Source organism: Aptenodytes patagonicus, chromosome W, assembly GCF_965638725.1.
Source record: "Aptenodytes patagonicus chromosome W, bAptPat1.pri.cur, whole genome shotgun sequence".
NCBI classification, from domain to species: domain Eukaryota; kingdom Metazoa; phylum Chordata; class Aves; order Sphenisciformes; family Spheniscidae; genus Aptenodytes; species Aptenodytes patagonicus.
The window spans coordinates 18,816,250-18,838,076 of NC_134981.1; the positions used below are offsets into that span (position 1 = coordinate 18,816,250).

Genomic DNA, 21,827 nt, shown 5'->3' on the forward strand with positions numbered 1-21,827 from the left:
AGTCTCCCAGTGTAATGCACACACACTCATGAATCCTGCTGTGAGCAGACAGAGGGCAATATATATCCCATTGCTCCGAAAGCAGCAAATTTCTTGGCACTGTTTATAACCATAGAAGACACATGAATTGCATTTGGTACCTCACGGAAAACATGTAAATGGCCTTCTTTTATCAAACACTGTAAACATGTTTAGTTTTGCTCTTCACATGAAACACAAATGTAAAAAATGATCATAATTGATTAAAACATTTCCCCTATGCCCACCCACTAAAGCCCTAAACACCTCAGCACGTTATAGGAAGATCAGTGATTTACAAGATAATTATTTTAAAATGCAATCTTTTTTTTTTTAATTCTAAATAATGCAACAACAAACATATTACAGTACTATCAAGTAGTGTCATCTTCACCTTTATCCAGGGCATAGTTGAGCTTTATGACTGTGCTGATAAAGTCACCAAGTTCTACAAAATCTGCAGTGATAATATTCACACCGCTTTCTCCTGGTTTCTGAGTTCGGACCCACTGCATCATTGCAGGAAGAGCCCTAAGGAGAAAACAGGAACAATAATTACTCATAAAGCAGCAAGACAAATGCATCAAGGCAGGATTTACCAACAGTGACTCCCATTGATCTTACTTGGTTTCTAAGGGAACCATGTGAGAAAGGACACAGGTTACTACTCAGGCTTTTTAAAAATCCTTCTTTTTATAATTTTCATTCTCTTTGGAAATAATATGTTGATTGTATTTCAACTTCTCAGTAGAAAAGAATAAAAGGAAGGTCATACAGGCTCACAGTAATTGCTGATCTTGCCTAGGGGCAAGAGAATGGACCAGATACCTTTTCTATATCATCTGCTCATATGACTCCATAGGAATTGTTTATGGAAAAAGTAACAGAGAACTCAAGCCATTTGTAAAGCATGTTTGACACATTCAGGGAAATACTGAAAATAATATTTTGGGGGATACTGGAGCAACCATGATTTCTACAGAATAAGTACAGCATATACCAAATACCCTTTCTTTCCCAGTATTAATATCCCAGTCATGAATTATATTTAATCATAAACCAGTGATTAGTAACTGAAATAAAAAGCACCACAGTCATATTGACTCTTTTCTAAGACGGCATATTTTTTATTATGTCAGACCCCTAGCACTGGGATACTGGGGTGTAAAAGATGTCTGCCTAACTGGGTTTGTGAGTATAAAGAATTTTTTCTGATACCATGAAAATATAAAGTAATAATCATGAGAAATATCTATGGGAAAATAAAGGGCTCCCTAGTCCTGCAGAGGAAATGAAGCAGCAAGATCCAATGTTCAGAAGACAGAAGTTAACAGAGTTCCAAAAAAATAAGGTACAGATTTTTCAAAGAAAGGGTAATTGACTAGTGGAAAAATCTCTCAAAGATTGTGACAAATTCTGCAGCACTTGGAGTCTTTAAATCAAGCCTGGATGTCATTCTAAAAATACACCCTCGGTCAACCTCAAGCTGTTGAGTTAAATAAAAGAACCTACAGACTGGGCAGGGCCGTAGTCATTTTAGCTGAACATCATGTTCTCCCTTTGCTCTAAAATCTATAAATCTGTGATTCCCCCTCAGCCAGCATGTTGTACAGCCTCTTTCACAGAGGCAAGTGACATGTAAAATGTTGGTTTGACAGTAATTTAAATCAAGCTGAGCATACTGAACCTAAATGTGGTCCCAAAAGCTTTAGGAAAACAGATCTAAAGAAAACAGAACTATTAGCAGACACAGATTTTACTTGTCAGTGGCCACCAGAATCAGTCATTTTTTAATATAATTTAGTACTGAAAAATACCCCACCAGTTATAATTAGGCCCCTCTATGATTTTACAGGAGAATGCACAACACTAAAGTTTTGCTTCAGCAAAACATTTGTCCATGTGCTTAAATCCACTGCAAGATCCTCATTTAAGGCTAGCAAAGCATTTTATTTCACTTGTTGATTAAATATGACTGAAGCATATGCATGTACGCACACCAACTCATAAAATTGAGCTTAAGCACTCTGCTGTATAAGAACCCAGCCAGCATCTTTAGATTTAAGTTTATGTAATCCTGAAAAGCTGCACTCTGTGGAACTGTAACAGGCACAGGTCAGGTGTTAAATATCTGGCAATGCCTGGACTGTTTGAAAAGATCTGCGAGCAACCAGAACCAGGACAGATCTCAGCAGAATGGCATGGACCACCAAGGTGATAAAAGGCAGCTCAGAGCAGTTGAAAACTCCACTGCATCTTTACATGCAAGAGAGATTGCTGAACACTGGACAAAGACATGAGGCTGAACTTCTAAGATGGCAGTATGTTGCCTTTGTCTTTAATAAGACAAAGGCTCAAAGAGTTTAAGCTCAAAGAGTTTTACGTTTAAAGGTGAACTGATTGATTGTAGGCAGGCATAGATTTTTTCTTCCTTCCTTTTGCATAAGTTGATACCCTTGATATTTTACTCCCCCTTGAGGCATAATTAACTTCTTTTGGTGTCCTTTATTTGTTCTGAATATGGTTCTGACGTAATTCTGTCTTCAGACCATAGAGTTTGCTATCTATACACGTAGCCATATAGGCTGAAATACTGTTTACTTTTTCCTACTGTGTTCTTATTAAATCAGCCTTTAACAGATAGTCATGCTTCCTTTTGATTAGCGCTCTATCTTAAACTTAGTTTGTCCTGCCATTTCATCTCCAGATAGGCTTAGTAGTTAAATGGGTTATTTACATTTTACTGATATTTCACACAGAACTCAGTTGCATAACCCTCTGCCCATACGCAAATTGTTAGATAAAGTCACAGAAATCTTTTGTTCACGAGAGTAGAGAGCGTTCAAAGATAAGTCAAAAAGTGAATCAGATTATCCAACACAAAGCTTATTTGTATAGCAAAGCCAAACAACACAACCCTGTAACAAAAAAAAAACCTCAACAAAAGATTCCACTGACCTTAAGGATTTGGTCTAGGCTATGCAACCCTGCTTATGATAGAAATTCATAGAAAAAACCCATACAGATCATCTTCCTCCCATAGTGCCATCTTGAAAGTGGATTACATCAATGACTATAAGAAACCACACGTTGCTCAGTTTCAGTACAAATATCTCACATGCTCACAATAATTATTAGAATAAGCCTGCTTTAACATTCCTCAGGGTGTCTTTGTGATAGCAGCACAAACCTTGTTCACCCTTCCTTGTAATTTCCAGTCTCCGCATGTCTCAAACTAGTAATTGTTCTCATTAAGGGTTTCAGTCAGAGGAACACAAACCATGCTGTGTGGCTGCCACCTACATGACTGTGCTCACAGAAACCCAGTACATACCACAGTCTTAGTGGATATTCTTGCAATCTTGATAAAAATTATTTTGCGCATGAACATATGCAAGCCTCTCAGCCTGCAAACCCCAATAGCATCACTGCCTTTGTGTTAAGCGGGTCCTGGTGCTCCTATGGAGGCTGTTGATGTCCATGCTTAAAGGTCTCACTGGAGCTCTGGCACCAATGGTTCAGATCCTGACCCTGCAAGGGCTGAGAACAGCCCAGCCACGTGAGTATGGGCCACACTCAAGGTTAGTGATCTCTGCTGTTACGCCACTAACTACAGTGGTGTAGTCATACTGTAACTACATCCACAACTGCATTGTGCTAGTGTAACAAGTTTTCCTAATAAAACAGTGTTGTGCTGGTAATAATGACAGCAATGCCACTGTTGAAACTACATGCAGGACAGTCTCTAGCTCTCCTTACAGCACTGGGCAACCTCAAGTCTTCCAGCCCTCTCATACCTCAGCTGCCTCTGGTGTAAATGATGCAGTGAAAGCTGGACGAGTTAATCAGAAATTTTACTGGCCTCAGAGATGTGTTGTGAGGTTTCAGTGCCATGAATAAATGTTCTGAATGGCATACAAGATGAAAAGTCATACGTTAACATGCTACAAACTAAGAGCCATGTGGCTGGAAAAATTGACACATGCAAAATACTGTCAGCCCTTTAAAACTTACTGAAGTCTGCTGTGTCCCACAGCTGTGCAATCCAGCCCTTGCGGCCACAATCCCAGTTCTCAGAAGGAAACATTTCTAACCCCTAGGGGTTGCAAAAGCCATCGTGTAACGCTGAGCCACGTACACAGAAGGGTGCTGCCTGCCTTAGCCTAGAGCCAGGGAGGAGAGAAGGTGTGCTCATCAGCAAAACCTTCTCAGGGAGAAAGAGAGGAGACTCCTCCTCTCGCCCCACTACCTGGGGCACTGTTTTCACACCACCGCAGCTCCACCGACCTGGGTGGGGGCTGGCCAGTACAGCACTGCCCCACAAATCAGGATCTGAAGTTGACTCCTTTCTCTGCCTCCCCAGCACGGGGGGAGGGCTAGTGGAATGAGCAGGGCAGGGAGGAGAAAGCCACAGGACTGGGGGGCTTGAGCAGTGGTGGGGAAGGAGGGGAACTGCATGTTACCTGGGTTTGACTGTGGATTTGGATCAGTAATCTTAGTGAAAAATTTTCTGTCCTGAGGGAATATATCATTTATTCACACTGCCTGGGAACTAGGAGGTACCAGGCTGCTGCCCCTCACTCACAGGAGGGCAAGAGAGCAGGGGGAGGAAATCGATGTGACCAGACACAACATGGAAGGACCTCATTGGGAAGGGCTGTGGTCCAGCCCCAGCCCACGACCGCTATGCCTTGGCATCAGGGGCCAGATGCACCCCACCACCCATGATGCCCAGCAGCCTCCTGCAGGGGCTCTCGGTCACACCGAGAAGTCTGCATGAGGAGAGTGGAGGAGATCTGGGCAGCAGGGATGTACCTACGCTGGACAATGCAGTGCTGTGCAGAAATATTTAATGTGGCTATATTTCTTCTGAGACCAAAGCTTTTATCTCTAGGTGGCACCTCACTAGGTCAGTCAGAGGTATCAATCATTTTGTTACCATAAATCGGCAGATGAAGAACTCTCTAAGACTCAATTTGGAGTTTTAGAAAGCAGGCATTCTTTATTGCAGCGCCGGGTGCAAGGTGGAATTTCCACAAATCAAGCACACCTATGGCTAGATCACCGTTACAATACACAAAAATTATAAGGTAGTACACTCCCAGTTACAATGATTGGTTAGTGATTTACATAAACTTATAATATCGGTTATGTCATTCTCTTCTGTTACTACGCTTGCGCGGGGGAAGGGTCTTCACCTGGGCAAGGGTCTTCTTGACCTGTGGGTGTGTTTTTTAGTATTATAATGAAGGCAGTTCACTTCAGGACACCTTAAAAGTAGGTTTTGTTGCCAAGTTGGCCAGCTAGATATCTACCTTGCCAGGTTGTCAAATAACTCATCTCATATACAATAGAACCTAGGGGCTCTGTTTATGGTCTAGAGAGTCCAGAGAATAGGGAATAGGGACTTCAAGCAACACAGCCTCAAATAATAAGTAACACAGCAACCTATACATAACGCTACCATAGGGGCTAACTTATTAGAATCAAAATGTTCTTATAGTTGATTATTTCATAACCTAAAGATTCAGTAAAACTTAAGATAATCTTCAACAATTCTACCATAATTTTCTTTTTCTTTTGTGGCAAAACATTGGTATTTTCATTCTACCATAATTTTCTTTTTCTTCTGTGGCAAAACTAGTTTAAAAGGTCATCTTTTACACGACAGCCATTTGTTTCTGTCCCCAGATCACAATTTACCATTCTCTCAGTTGTGCTAATACACCTGTAGGGACAAAATGGAAAGCAGCACATGGAAATGGTCTGGATTAAAAGAAACAAATCAGCCGTTTTTGCTCTCCCTCTGTCCCAAATGACCCCAGTTCATTGAAGAGATTTGATTTACAACAGGACCTCATAAACTGTTGAATTGGCACAACAAGGAACAAATGAACTGAAGCACAGAGATTTACATGAGCCCGGCATGGATGGGCTGGGAAGGAACTCCTTAAATTCGCTTCTTTATACCTCAGATCCTCTCTAGGCAGCAGTAGCATTGCCATAAAATTGGCACTACCAAGGCCAGACTGACTAGAACCAGAAAATTTGGGCAACGCTGGGTGAAATTTCATTATTCATAGTCTTAGAATCATAGAATCATTAAGGTTGGAAAAGACCTCTAAGATCATCGAGTCCAACCGTCAACCCAACACCACCATGCCCACTAAACCATGTCCCTAAGCGCCACATCTACGCGTCTTTTAAATACCTCCAGGGATGGGGACTCCACCACTTCCCTGGGCAGCCTGTTCCAATGTTTAACCACTCTTGCAGTAAAGAAATTTTTCCTCATGTCCAATCTAAACCTCCCCTGCCGCAACTTGAGGCCATTTCCTCTCGTCCTATCGCTAGTTACTTGGGAGAAGAGACCGACACCCACCTCGCTACAACCTCCTTTCAGGTAGTTGTAGAGCGCCATGAGGTCTCCCCTCAGCCTCCTTTTCTCCAGGCTAAACAACCCCAGTTCCCTCAGCCGCTCCTCATAAGACTTGTTCTCCAGACCCCTTCACCAGCCCTGTTGCCCTTCTCTGGACATGCTCTAACACCTCAACGTCCTTCTTAGAATCACCTGTGTCTTGAAGGCACACAGGTGGGAATTCCTTTTCCCGGACCCTGAATGGACATGTTGCACTGCCCACAAGCTGTCACGCTAAAAGAACTACCTACGTTAACGTCCAACAGCCCTGAATTTATTCTTCTGAAATGCTTATCCATAATTCAGTCATCTCCAATTGCTTTATACAGTTTGGAAATGCATCTAATCAGATGGCACAGACAACCGTGCTGGGGCCAGATGAATTTTTTAATGAATGGGGTGGTGTGAGAGGCAGAAAAGGCCTTGACTCTGTGTAAGACCTGCTCAGCAATAACGAAAACATCCCTGTATTATGAACACTGTTTCCAGCACAAATCCAAAACATAGCCCCACACTAGCTTCTATGAAGAAAATTAACTCTATTCCAGCCAAAACCAGCACAGGTGGATTGTGTGTAAATTGTCCACTTTCGTTCGGCGTTGCGATGATGTTGTTTTGATTTTGGTGTGGGGAATTCTTTTTTGTTGATGTGAGTGAAGTTTGTGAAGACTGTGTGATGAATGTGGATTTTAATGATAATTCTTAAATATGTGATTCACAGAGGTGAGGGGTGGAATGTACTGGGTTTGCGTGGCAAGGTTTTGGTAGCGGGGGGACTACAGGGGTGGCTTCTGTGAGAAGATGCTAGAAGCTTCCCCTATGTCCGACAGAGCCAATGCCAGCCGGCTCCAAGACGGACCCACCGCTGGCCAAGGCCGAGCCAATCAGCGACAGTGGGAGCGCCTCTGTGATAACATATTTAAGAAGGGGAAAAAAAAACCCGCGCAACAGCAACTGCAGCCAGAGAGAGGAGTGAGAATACGTGAGAGAAACTACTCTGCAGACACCAAGGTCAGTGAAGAAGGAGGGGGAGGAGGTGCTCCAGGTTCTGGAGCAGAGATTCCCCTGCAGCCCGTGGTGAGGACCACGGTGAGGCAGGCTGTCCCCCTGCAGCCCATGGAGGTTAACGGTGGAGCAGATATCCACCTGCAGCCCGTGGAGGACCCCATGCTGGAGCAGGCGGATGCCCGAAGGAGGCTGTGACCCCATGGGAAGCCCGCACTGGAGCAGGCTCCTGCCAGGACCTGTGGACCCGTGGAGAGAGAGGAGCCCACGCTGGAGGAGGTTTGCTGGCAGGACTTGTGACCCCGTGGGGGACCCACGCTGGAGCAGTCTGTTCCTGAAGGACTGCACTCCGTGGAAGGGACCCACGCTGGAGCAGTTTGTGAAGGACTGCACTCCATGGAAGGGACCCACGCTGGAGCAGTTCGTGAAGGACTGTCTCCCGTGGGAGGGACCCCACGCTGGAGCAGGAGAAGAGCCATTTCGTGATCACTGTGGCCAAGACAGCCACCTCTATTCACAAACAAGTCTAGGAGGACACCTGTCCTAGTTGGCTCCCTGAGTACTTGTGACAAGAAGTTATCTCCCACAAACTTCGGGAATTTCCTAGACTTGCTCGCCACAGCAGTATGGTATTCCCAGTTGATGTCTGGGAAGTTGAAATCTCCCATAAGGACAAGGGCTACCGATCCAGAGATTTCTCCTAATTGCCTATAGAATAACTCATCAGTGTTAACATTCTGGCTGGGCAATTGGTAGTAGACACCCACTGCATCTCCTTTGTTTCCCATCCCCCTAAGCCTCACCCAGAGGCTCTCAACAACATCATCCCTAACTGTGAGGGCTGTACAATCAAACCTCTCCCTTACATACAGTGCAACTCCTCCACCTCACCTGCACTGCCTATCCCTCCTGAACAGCCTGTAGCCCTCCATCCCAGCACTCCAGTCGTGGGACTCATTCCACCAAGAATGGTGGAATCAGATCAGGCTGTTCTTTTGTACAACTGGTAAGTTTATTTTGGTGGAATGGTGGCTTCTTATTGGCTTAAACCCAGCCCAAAGCTACTGATGGAAACGTTAATTTAAATGAAACTTTCATCAGGAAGGTTTTTTGGATGTATGTTGGTTTTCAGCATTGTTGTCCTGATTCTGTGTTTTTGCACCATTGCACCTAGAGCATTAACTAATAGCATTAGGAACGCAGACAGCTGGGAAAGGACTCAGTGAACCCTGTATTATAAAAGACCTTACTAATGAGGCAACTCTAGTATTTTGGCTACTCTCTTGGTCAATGTAGTGGGGAACTGAAACGTGAAATGCCAGAGCTAAAAGCTTGAACTGCTACTACACAAAGTGAGGCATTTAGCTTTTACGTCATGACTAAAGAAGGCCTTGTAACACACGTAGTTACGCTAGTATGGACAAATACATGATAGTCCATGGATTAACAGGAAAACTACTGCCTGCCATGAGGATGCCTGTGTTCAAAGCCTGGCTTTTTTCAGCCATCCAGCAGATCAAGTTAGACAAACTCTTCAACTGCTCTTCTAATCAATTATCTCTTGGGAGATCACGTGGGGGAGAAACATCTCCCATTTTCATAACAGTGGTGCAAAGTCTTAAGCTATGAAAACAGAGGGGACAGAGAGATCCGAGTGCTGTTCAGACGTCATTCCTTTCAATCTTTTGTGGCCCAAACAGAGATAAGCCTGAACACCCATGTACACAGGTGCCTGCACGTGGCATAGTTTACCTGCTTGAGAGAGTCAGTCCTGGTCCCAGTTCCAAATAGAAATCTGACTGTTCAAGAAATGCCAGGAAAGTCACAGAAATGGCAATAAGCGTGGACTATGGAAATAGGAACTGGAACTTATTCCACTACCTGTGAAACAGAGAAAACCTCTGCTTTACATAAGAAAACATCTGTCACCAATCAAGGGAACAGCTACAGGTTTGTTGTTCCCCCCCCCCCCATCTTCTAGTTCTTTAAAAAAGAGTTATGATTTATTTATACACTCATTATGTTTGATTCACTGTATTAAACCCATTCAAATCAGGTGTTAGAGTTGACTGCAGAGTGGGAACTGCTTTGTCACAGGTGTATGTTGTAGCCAGTACTAGACTATTCACAGTCAAGCTTTCCTCCACCAGACTCAGCCAAGGGCTTTGTTTTCTCCAAGGGTTGCCACCATGTATTGCCTGGGACCTTTCAAAGAGCTCTACTTCTGAGGAACTTGGTAGGGGACTCCAGGTATGGAGCTGCCCAGCTACTCCCCAGTTCACAGTTTCACTTGCTGCTGGTGGCTCAGCCCCTAGTTACAAAACTCACATTCTTGAGCATGTAAAATTTGAATGATGTAAGAAAGGAGAGAGAGATTAAAAGGCAATGAATTTAAAAAAAAAAAGGGGGGGGGGAAGGTCATGCATGGAGGAAATACTCTGAAATATGATGTGGAGAACAATGAAATAGGGTCTACCAGAGCAGAAAAGAAGAAGAGGTGATTTTTTTATCAATGTTTAGCCCTGCCCAGAACCTTGGTACACAGATGAATTAGCAAAGCAATTCCGAAAAAAAAACCACTTTTGAGTAACTGGAAAAATGAGTAAAAAGGTACATATCACTATCAGGGAAAGCAGAGCAGCTAGGTGGAAGGCAGAGTTTATTTAAGAAACTTCTGACTGCCAGCACTATTGCTCAGCTGTATGACCTGTAACAGAATTTGACACATTGTTGCACAGTTTCCCCTGAAACAGATACTACAGTAAATCTAAATTACTTAATTTAGGGATTTTTTAGCCCCCCCAGGGCTCAGTACTGGGGCCGGTCTTGTTTAATATCTTCATCGATGGTCTGGATGAGGGGATTGAGTGCACCCTCAGGAAGTTTGCAGACGACACCAAGTTGGGCGGGAGTGTTGATCTGCTCAAGGGAAGAAAGGCTCTGCAGAGGGACCTGGACAGGCTGGATCGATGGGCCCAGGCCAACTGTATGAGGTTCAACAAGGCCAAGTGCCGGGTCCTGCACCTGGGTCACAACAACCCCATGCAGCGCTACAGGCTTGGGGAAGAGTGGCTGGAAAGCTGCCTGGCGGAAAAGGACCTGGGGGTGCTGGTTGACAGCCGGCTGAACATGAGCCGGCAGTGTGCCCAGGCGGCCAAGAAGGCCAATGGCATCCTGGCCTGTGTCAGAAATGGTGTGGCCAGCAGGAGCAGGGAAGTGATCGTGCCCCTGTACTCGGCCCTGGTGAGGCCGCACCTCGAATGCTGTGTTCAGTTTTGGGCCCCCCACTACAAGAAGGACGTTGAGGTGCTGGAGCGTGTCCAGAGAAGGGCAACGAGGCTGGTGAGGGGTCTGGAGAACAAGTCTTATGAGGAGCGGCTGAGGGAACTGGGGTTGTTTAGCCTGGAGAAAAGGAGGCTGAGGGGAGACCTCATCGCGCTCTACAACTACCTGAAAGGAGGTTGTAGTGAGGTGGGTGTCGGTCTCTTCTCCCAAGTAACTAGCGATAGGACAAGAGGAAATGGCCTCAAGTTGCGCCAGGGGAGGTTTAGATTGGACATGAGGAAAAATTTCTTTACTGCAAGAGTGGTTAAACATTGGAACAGGCTGCCCAGGGAAGTGGTGGAGTCCCCATCCCTGGAGGTATTTAAAAGACGAGTAGATGAGGCGCTTAGGGACATGGTTTAGTGGGCATGGTGGTGTTGGGTTGACGGTTGGACTCGATGATCTTAGAGGTCTTTTCCAACCTCAATGATTCTATGATTCTAATTAAATAGATAAAATAAGGATTTTTCTAATTTTTTTTAGTCTAATAGGGTAGCCTGCAAAATTAATGTTTTCTTCTTCCTGCAGATGCTTCGAAATTAAACTAAATCTCACCTATATTTGAATCCTTTGCTACTGAATACAAAGCAAAGCAATTTCCATTTCCTTTCAGATAAACTGCTCTAAGTGGTTCTATTTTTTTTGTTCCATCAAGTGGAGATATAAAGTCAGAGTCTGCAGTGGCAGAGAGCAGACAACCAAAGTATACAAAACTGCACGCAGCTGTTTGCCATAGTAGAATCACAGAATGGTTTGGGTTGGAAGGGACCTTTAAAGGTCATCTAGTCCAACCCTCCTGCAATGAGCAGGGACATCTTCAACTAGATCAGGTTGCTCAAAGCGCCGTCCAACCTGACCTTGAATGTTTCCAGGGATGGGGCATCCACCACCTCTCTGGGCAACCTGTTCCAGTGCTTCACCACCCTCAGCGTAAAAAAATTTCTCCCTTACATCTAGTCTGAATCTACCTTCTTTTAGTTTAAAACCATTACCCCTTGTCCTATGAAGCAATCTACCCAACAAAGATTAAATAGAAAATTATGACAAAAATAATTGCCTTTGAAAAAAAGGTAGAGGGAAATAGTCATTTTTCATCACTGCTGCTATCTGGACAGCAAGAATCATAGAATATCTCAAGTTGGAAGGGACCCATAAGGATCATCGAGTCCAACTCCCTGCTCCCCACAGAACTACCTAAAACTAAACCACATGACTAAGAGCGTCGTCCAGACACTCCTTGAACTCTGACAGGCTTGGTGCCGTGACCACTTCCCTGGGGAGCCTGTTCCAGCGACCGACCACCCTCTCAGTGAAGAACCTTTTCCTAAGGTCCAATCTGAACTTCCCCTGACGCAGCTTCATTCCATTTCCTCGTGTCCTATCGCTGGTCACCAGAGAGAGGAGATCAGCACCTCCCCCTCCGCTGCCCCCCTTGAGGAAGTTGTAGACTGCGATGAGGTCACCCCTCAGCCTTCTCTTCTCCAAGCTGAACAAAACAAGTGACCTCAGCCGCTCCTCATAAGCCTTGCACTCAAGACCTTTCACCATCTTGGTTGCCCTCCTCTGGACACACTCTAATAGTTTGATGTCCTCCTTATATTGAGGCACCCAAAACTGCACACAGTACTCGAGGTGGGGCTGCACCAGTGCAGTGCAGAGTGGGACAATCACCTCCCTCGACCGGCTAGCTATGCTGTGCTTGATGCACCCCAGGACACGGCTGGCCCTTTTGGCTGCCAGGGCACACTGTTGACTCATATTCAACTTGCCATCAACCCAAAGCCCCAGATCTCTTTCCACGGGGCTGCTCTCCAGCCTCTCGTCCCCCAATTTGTATGTATAACCAGGATTACCCCGTCCCAGGTGGAGAATCCGGCACTTGCTCTTGCTAAATTTCATACGGTTGGTGATTGCCCAGCTCTCTAGTCTATCCAGATCTCTCTGTAAGGCCTCTCTACCCTCGAGGGAGTCCGCAGCTCCTCCTAATTTAGTATCATCGGCAAACTTACTTTACTTAATGTACATTCGATTCCTGCATCCAGATCATTTATAAAAACATTAAAGAGCACTGGCCCTAAAATTGAGCCCTGGGGAACCCCACTGGTGACTGGCCGCCAGCCTGATGTAACCCCATTTACTATAACCCTTTGAGCCCGACCCATCAGCCAACTGTTCACCCAACGTATTATCGACTTGTCTAGCTGTGTGCTGGACATTTTGTCCAGAAGGATACTGTGAGAGACAGTATTAAAAGCTTTGCTAAAATCCAAAACTCCCACATCTACTGGCTTCCCTTGGTCAACTAGATGGGTGACCTTGTCATAAAAGGAAATTAAGTTGGTTAAACAGGACTTTCCCCTCGTGAACCCGTGCTGGCTATGACCAATGACTGCATTGTCTCTCAAGTGCTTTTCAGTAACTCCCAGAATAACCTTCTCCATAATTTTACCAGGCACTGAAGTGAGACTGACAGGCCTGTAATTACCAGGGTCTTCCTTCTTACCCTTCTTGAAAATGGGGACAACATTTGCCAGCTTCCAGTCGACTGGGACCTCTCCAGACTCCCAAGACCGTTGAAAAATAATGGAGAGAGGTCCCGCGATGACATCGGCCAGCTCTTTCAGTACCCTGGGATGAATCCCATCGGGCCCCATAGATTTATGCGCATCCAGCTGGAGCAGCAAGTCTCAAACAAGTTCAGGGTTGGCTGGGAGTTTATCATCCCCCCAGTCACGGTCTTCCAACACAGGGCTCTGGGGGTCCCAGGGCCCATCATCGGTGTTAAAGACAGAGGCGAAGAAGGCATTAAACGTCTCTCTTTTGTCTACGTCCCTATTTGTGAGGTGACCGACCTCATCAAGTAATGGACCAATGTTATCTCTGAACCTTCTTTTGCTGTTAACGTATTTAAAAAAAAGCCCTTTTCGTTGTCCTTCACAGTGCTGGCCAGCTTGAACTCTAATCGAGCTTTGGCCGCACGAATTTTCTCCCTACAGTGGCAAACAGCATCTCTGTAGTCCTCCCGGGACTACAGCAGAGAATATAGTAAGAAGCAGAGAATATAGTAAGAGCTTCAGGCTGCACATCCAAGTAATAGAAACTGGGAATAATTACAGCTCTGATTTGAATGACATTGTGATTTAAAAAAAAAAGTCAGATGTGAGATGGTGGGGGACAAAATTATATAGGAACATACACAGTTTTTCCGTTAATTAAAAAAATTAAATGTCTAATGTTCAGCATAGCCAATTAAACATTTTTTCTTACATTTTGCTCTTTTAAAATTTAAACAATTTTAAATTGTGTCATTTTAAAAGAAAGCTATTCTGAAATTGTCAAAACATGTCAATATTTCTAAAACATTAAATTAGAAAATATCAAGATGAAATTTTTTCCTACATATTTACCTCAAATACAATTAGTCATCAAGTTTGACCCAATTTCACAAATAGCATCAGTGGTTCTCACAAATCTGTTTTTCCAGTAAATTTACGTTTAGCATCAAAATTCCTCCCTACTGTACCTCTCTCCATCTGAGGTACCACCTCTTCTGCTTCCTGCTGTCATTTCCTTTGATTATATTAGCAACTACCTTTTTGTGTGGACTGAACTTCCTCTATCTCTTTCTCCACCAAACTTTTATGTGCCAAGCTAGTTTTAGCATTTCCTTTGCAAGGTCTGTGTCAAATAGATACACAGCACCGGGGATCCTTATTACACTGCTGTCACTGCCACCTAGGGCTTTTTCCAGACCGTGTTTAAAAACTGTATATACACAAACAAATTGAAGAACTGACATTCAGTATCGATATCTTCGCTGGCTCTTGGTTACAGGCTGTCATGGTTTAACTCCAGTCAACAACTAAGCACCACACAGCCGCTTGCTCACTCCCCCTGCAGTGGGATGGGGGAGAGAATCAGAAGGGTAAAAGTGAGGAAACTCATGGGTTGAGATAAAAACAGTTTAATAGGTAAAGCAAAAGCTGCACGCATAAGCAAAGCAAAATAAGGAACTAATTCACTGCTTCCCATTGGCAGGCAGATGCTTAGCCATCTCCAGGAAAACAGGACTCCATCATGTGAAACGGTTACTTGGTTACTCCGAACCTGTCCCCCTTTCCTCCTCCTTCCCCCAGCTTTTATTGCTGAGCATGACATTATATGGTATGGAATATCCCTTTGGTCAGCTGAGGTCAGCTGTCCCAGCTGTGTCCCCTCCCAACTTCTTGTGCACCCCAGCCTAGTCGCTGGCAGGGCGGTGTGAGAGGCAGAAAAGGCCTTGACTCTGTGTAAGCCCTGCTCAGCACAAACCAAAACATCAGTGTGTTATCAACAGCCAAAACCAGTACACAGGCTCGAGCCACCGTGCTCACTCTCTGATACCTTCATGCTATTCCACTGATGTCTGGAAAGTACATGATGGGGGTCAGCAACTATAATTTTTCCTTTGGGGAGCCTGGTAAAAGGCATACAGCAGCCTCAGGCCCAGCAGCGGTCACTCTGAATAGCAGGAATAAAAAAAAAAACCAAAACAAAACCCAAAACAAAACACCAGAGCCAAGGACAGGCCAGTGTCTGGACCACAGGCTGTGCCGGTCTAGGGTCATCAAACACCCACTAGCTACTCTGCAATAACTGCTTCATCTCACAATACAGGGAGACTAAGCTGCTTATTATCCTTTATACATTTTTCTGGCTTCTAGCTCTGGCCTCACACAACTAAAACCAGCTTTGTTAATCAGCTGGATCCCAGAGGCAATATAGAATCATAGAATCATTTAGGTTGGAAAAGACCTCTAAGATCATCAAGTCCAACCATTAACCTAACGCTACCAAGTCCACCACTAAACCATGTCCCTAAGCGCCATGTCTCCACATCTTTTAAATACCTCCAGGGATGGGGACTCAAGCACTTCCCTGGGCAGCCTGCTCCAATGTTTAACCACTCTTGCAGTAAAGAAATTTTTCCTTACATCCAATCTAAACCTCCCCTGGCGCAACTTGAGGCCGTTTCCTCTCGTCCTATCGCTAGTTACTTGGGAGAAGAGACCGACACCCACCTCGCTACAACCTCCTTTCAGGTAGTTGTAGAGAGCGATGAGGTCTCCCCTCAGCCTCCTTTTCTCCAGGCTAAACAACCCCAGTTCCCTCAGCCGCTCCTCATAAGACTCGTTCTCCAGACCCCTCACCAGCCTCGTTGCCCTTCTCTGGACACGCTCCAGCACCTCAACGTCCTTCTTGTAGTGAGGGGCCCAAAACTGAACACAGCATTCGAGGTGCGGCCTCACCAGGGCCGAGTACAAAGGGACAATCACTTCCCTACTCCTGCTGGCCACACTATTTCTGACACAGGCCAGGATGCCATTGGCCTTCTTGGCCACCTGGGCACACTGCCTGCTCATATTCAGCCGGCTGTCGACCAACACCCCCAGGTCCTTTTCTGCCGGGCAGCTTTCCAGCCACTCTTCCCCAAGCCTATAGCATTGCATGGGGTTGTTATGACCCAAGTGCAGGACCCGGCACTTGGCCTTGTTGAATCTCATACAGGTGGCCTCGGCCCATCGATCCAGCCTGCCCAGGTCCCTCTGTTAGAGCCTTTCTACCCTCGAGCAGATCAACACTCCCACCCAACTTGGTGTCGTCTGCAAACTTCCTGAGGGTGCACTCGATCCCCTCGTCCAGATCATTGATAAAGATATTGAACAGAACTGGCCCCAAAACTGAGCCCTGGGGAACACCGCTCGTGACCGGCCGCCAACTGGATTGAACTCCATTCACCACAACTCTTTGGGCCCCACCATCCAGCCAGTTTTTGACCCAGCGAAGAGTACGCTCATCCAAGCCACGAGCAGCCAGTTTCTCCAGGAGAATGCTGTGGGAAACGGTGTCAAAGGCTTTACTAAAGTCCAGGTAGACAACATCCACAGCCTTTTCCTCATCCACTAAGCGGGTCACCTGGTCATACAAGGAGATCAGGTTAGTCAAGCAGGACGTGCCTTTCCTAAACCCATGCTGACTGGGCCTGATCACCTGGTTGTCCTGTACGTGCTGTGTGATGGCACTCAGGATGATCTGCTCCATAACCTTCCCCAGCACCGAGGTCAGGCTGACAGGCCTGTAGGTCCCTGGGTCCTCCTTCCGGCCCTTCTTGTAGATGGGCATCACATTTGCTAACCTCCAGTCAACTGGGACCTCCCTGGTTAGCCAGGACTGCTGATAAGTGATGGAAAGTGGCTTGGTGAGCACTTCCGCCAGCTCCCTCAGTACCCTTGGGTGGATCCCATCCGGCCCCATAGACCCGGACCCCCATAGTGTGTGTCTAAGTGGTGTAGCAGGTCGCTAACCATTTCCCCTTGGGTTATGGGGGCTTCATTCTGCTCCCCGTCCCTGTCTTCCAGCTCAGGGGGCTGGGTACCCCGAGAACAACTGGTCTTCCTGTTAAAGACTGAGGCAAAGAAGGCATTAAGTACCTCAGCCTTTTCCTCATCCTTTGTCACTATGTTTCCCCTCGCATCCAATAAAGGATGGAGATTCTCCTTAGCCCTCCTTTTGTTGTTAATGTATTCATAGAAACATTTTTTATTGTCTTTTACAGCAGTAGCTAGATTAAGTTCTAGTTGGGCTTTGGCCCTTCTAATTTTCTCCCTGCATAGCCTCACAACATCCTTGTAGTCCTCCTGAGTTGCCCGCCCCTCCTTCCAAAGGGCATAAACTCTTCCCTTCCCCCCCCCCCCCCCCCCCCCCCCCCCCCCCCCCGAGTTCCAGCCAAAGCTCCCTGTTCAGCCAGGCCGGTCATCTTCCCCGCTGGCTCGTCTTTCGGCACATAGGGATGGCCTGCTCCTGCGCCTTTAAGACTTCCTTCTTGAAGAATGTCCAGCCTTCCTGGACTCCTTTGCCCTTCAGGACTGCCTCCCAAGGGACTCTGTCAACCAGGCCCCTGAACAGGCCAAAGTCTGCCCTCCGAAAGTCCAAGATGGCAGTTCTGCTAACCCCTCTCCTTACTTCTCCGAGAATCGAAACCTCTATCATTTCATGATCGCTATGCCCAAGACGGCCTCCAACCATCACGTCACCCACAAGTCCTTCTCTGCTCGCAAACAAGAGGTCCAGCGGGGCGCCTTCCCTAGTTGGCTCCCTCACCAACTGTGTCAGGAAGTTATCTTCCACACACTCTAGGAACCTCCTAGACTGTTTCCTCTCCGCTGTATTGTATTTTCAGCAGACATCTGGTAAGTTGAAGTCCCCCATGAGAACAAGGGCTAGCGATCGTGAGACTTCTCCCAGCTGCTTATAGAATATTTCATCTGCCTCTTCATCCTGGTTGGGTGGTCTATAAGAGACTCCCACCATGATATCTGCCTTGTTGGCCTTTCCCCTGATTCTTACCCATAAACACTCGACCCTTTCATCACCATCGTCAAGCTCTAGGCAGTCAAAACACCCCCTAACATACAGGGCTACCCCACCGCCTCTCCTTCCTCACCTGTCCCTTCTGAAGAGTTTATAGCCATCCATTGCAGCACTCCAGTTGTGCGAGTCATCCCACCATGTTTCCGTGACTGCAACTATATCATAGTTTTCCAGCTGCACAATGGCTTCCAACTCCTCCTGTTTGTTGCCCATGCTGCGTGCATTGGCGTAGATGCACTTCAGTTGGGCCATTGATCCTGCCACCTTTTTTGGGGGAGAAGCCCTAATTCCTATGTTCTCAGGTGCTTCCGTGGTTTCTAACGCATTGACAACCCTTGCGTCTTTGCTGCCGCGTGGATCTCCATCCCCTACCCCCACTGACATCACTAAGGTGCTGCGCACATTAGTACAGGGACATTTCAAATGTGCTCCAGTGTACTCAGCACATCGTGGAGCACACTGAAGGACCTCGCTAGCACACCATCCCTCAAACATTGGTGTGCCACCCCCAGGCTTATCTCTAACGAGCCTAGTTTTATCCCTTTCCCCTTTCCAATCTAGTTTAAAGCTCTTTCAATGAACCCTGCTAACTCTTGTGCAAAGATCCTTTTCCCCCTTTGAGAAAGGTGTATCCCATCTGTCGCCAGCAGGCCTGGTGTCGTGTAGACCGACCCACGATCAAAAACCCCAAAATTCTGCCGGTGACACCAGTCACGGAGCCAGGTATTGATCTGCTGGCTCTTCCTGTTTCTTCCCTCATCATTCCCTGCAACTGGAAGGATAGAAGAGAACACTACTTGTGCTCCTGATCCCTTAACCAGTCATCCCAAGGCCCTGAAGTCTCTTCTGATCGCCCTTGGACTTCTTATTGCAACTTCGTTGCTGCCTACATGAAAAATCAATAATGGATAATAATCCGAGGGCCGTACCAGGGTAGGAAGTTTTCTTGTAACATCTCTAACCCGGGCCCCAGGGAGGCAGCAGGATGCTCCTAAATAGCATCCTGAGCATTGCTGTGAAGCATTTACCAGGAGCAGCTTTCCCTGAGCTATTCCTCATTCCTTCCACTTGTTTTCCTCACAACCCAGTATTAGCAAGCCCAAAGCATTCATATGATAAACCCTGCATTATACCAATTATAATTACGCCAAATATAGTACCCAGGAGAGATTATGGAATAACCACTGCTCTTTCACAATGAGAGATGTTTTTTCTGGCTACAGCTGGGGGAGACATGTTCATCAGGCTATGTTCCTGCCAAGATGATCCCATGTCAGTAGGATTTGTCCCCCTAACACAGACTTCTCTCTGACTTCTCAATAACCAGTGGGACTATGAACAAATACTGCAAGCATGCCTGCTTCCCCATCCCCAGGCGGTGGCTTCTCGCATGCCTCGAGACCAGACTGCTCCCGGGGCTCCCACAATCAGCCTAGTAGGGAGAGGAATGCTGTGCTGTGCTGTCCTGTCCTTCCATCTCCAGTGACAAAGCAAGTTGCATGGACAAGACTGTGCACAGCTGCCTTTGAAAAAGGCAGGTTAGCAGCTGTGACATTCTCCCATAGAAGGGGGTCTGGGAGGAATCCGCTAACTAATGATCTCTGTTCCTCTTTCAAAAGCTGATAGAGCTCATCTTAAGAGCAGTCAGCTTTCTCATTCCTGCTTTTCCAGCTGTAAGACTGTTGGAAAACTTCACTGCTCAGATGGCAGGGAGCCCTTCTCTCACTTCCAGCCTAAATTTATTTGGTCAGTGTATAACTGTTGCTTTTGTGAGAACACTGGCCTTTAGCCTAAACCGTTCTTTTCCCTCCCTGGTATTTATTCCCCTGTGATATTTATAGACAGTAATCAAATAGCCTCTCAGGCTTCATTGTGCTAGGATAAACAAGACAAGCTCTCTCGATGTCTTCAGCAATTCATTCCCTGATTATCCTAGTAGTCCCTCTCTGCATCTGTTCCAATTTTAATCTACTCCCAGAACACGGATGATCAGAATTGCACAGGATATCCAAAGAGATATCCTACCTGCACCTCGGGCAGCGATATCACCACCTTTCTGTGCATGCTGGAAATGTCTCGGTGCGTATCAAGATGATACCGCTCTTCTTCCCAGATCCTTTCCACTGAGGGCTCAGCTTTAGCCAGCCATGGGTGATACGCCAGTATCACCAGCCTTGCCTAGCTTCCCTGGCTGATGAGATCCCACCTTACCAGAGCACGTTCCCATTGTTATGACCTTGCATTTTGTACCACTGAATTCCAGCTCATTTCTAAATACTGCAGGTATCCAGTTCTTGCTGTATATTTCCCCTCAGCCTTCCTCTATTATGAGGATAGCCTTTTACTTTGTGTTATCAGCAAACTCCATTAACAGTCTCCTACAGCTGAATCCAAGGTCCTTCATGGAAATATTAAATACCACAAGACTCTTTGAGGAATGCTACCATTACCGTCTCTTCAGTCTGGTACTTGCAACCAGTCTCAACTCCATTTCCAATTCCCAAATTCCATTTTGGTTGATAATATCCTACTTAACACTTCACCAGCTGGATTACTGAAATCCCAATAAGGCCAATTTTCCTGTAAAGTTTCCATAAAATTAGTTAAAAAACCAAATCAAGATAGTTTGACACCATCTACCTTTGGAAAAACCTCAATGTTTATCCTACTTTCTATTAACCTCTGTATCTTTAATTATCACTTCTTTGAAGAGCTTAACTGGAGTCTTGCCTTCTCTTGAAAGCTTGTGGGGGCACAGGTCATTCCCCTGCCATTTTACATAAGGGTGTTTTTATAGGTCTGCTTTAATATGTGCAATGCTCATACTAGTCCTTTAGCAATTCTGCTATGGAGATTACACAGATCACTCTCCTCTCTGCTTGAATGTTGTATTAGGTTTGCGTGGCAAGGTTTTGGTAGCGGGGGGACTACAGGGGTGGCTTCTGTGAGAAGATGCTAGAAGCTTCCCCTATGTCCGACAGAGCCAACGCCAGCCGGCTCCAAGACGGACCCACCGCTGGCCAAGGCCGAGCCAATCAGCGACAGTGGGAGCGCCTCTGTGATAACATATTTAAGAAGGGGAAAAAAAACCTGCGCAACAGCAACTGCAGCCAGAGAGAGGAGTGAGAATACGTGAGAGAAACTACTCTGCAGACACCAAGGTCAGTGAAGAAGGAGGGGGAGGAGGTGCTCCAGGTTCTGGAGCAGAGATTCCCCTGCAGCCCGTGGTGAAGACCACGGTGAGGAAGGCTGTCCCCCTGCAGCCCATGGAGGTTAATGGTGGAGCAGATATCCACCTGTAGCCCATGGAGGACCCCACGCCGGAGCAGGCGGATGCCCAAAGGAGGCTATGACTCCATGAGAAGCTCGCGCTGGAGCAGGCTCCTGCCAGGACCTGTGGACCCGTGGAGAGAGAGGAGCCCACGCTGGAGGAGGTTTGCTGGCAGGACTTGCGACCCCGTGGGGAACCCACGCTGGAGCAATGTGTTCCTGAAGGACTGCACTCCATGGAAGGGACCCACGCTGGAGCAGTTCGTGAAGGACTGTCTCCCGTGGGAGGGACCCCACGCTGGAGCAGGGGAAGAGTGTGAGGAGTCCTCCCCCTGAGGAGGAAGGAGCGGCAGAAACAATGTGTGATGAACTGACCGCAACC

The 21,827-nt window shown here is 46.4% G+C and overlaps 1 protein-coding gene across 1 annotated transcript in view; it reads right to left on the reverse strand.

The window, feature by feature from the left end:
• Positions 1–305: 305 nt before the first annotated feature.
• Positions 306–21,827, reverse strand: part of LOC143172083 (PI-PLC X domain-containing protein 3-like) — a 161,940-nt gene continuing 140,418 nt past the window's right edge. The window contains exon 3 of the mRNA XM_076361326.1: positions 306–549. Coding sequence (XP_076217441.1) covers positions 393–549 — 157 coding nt within the window. The 3' untranslated portion in view covers positions 306–392. The remainder of the gene's footprint in view (positions 550–21,827) is intronic.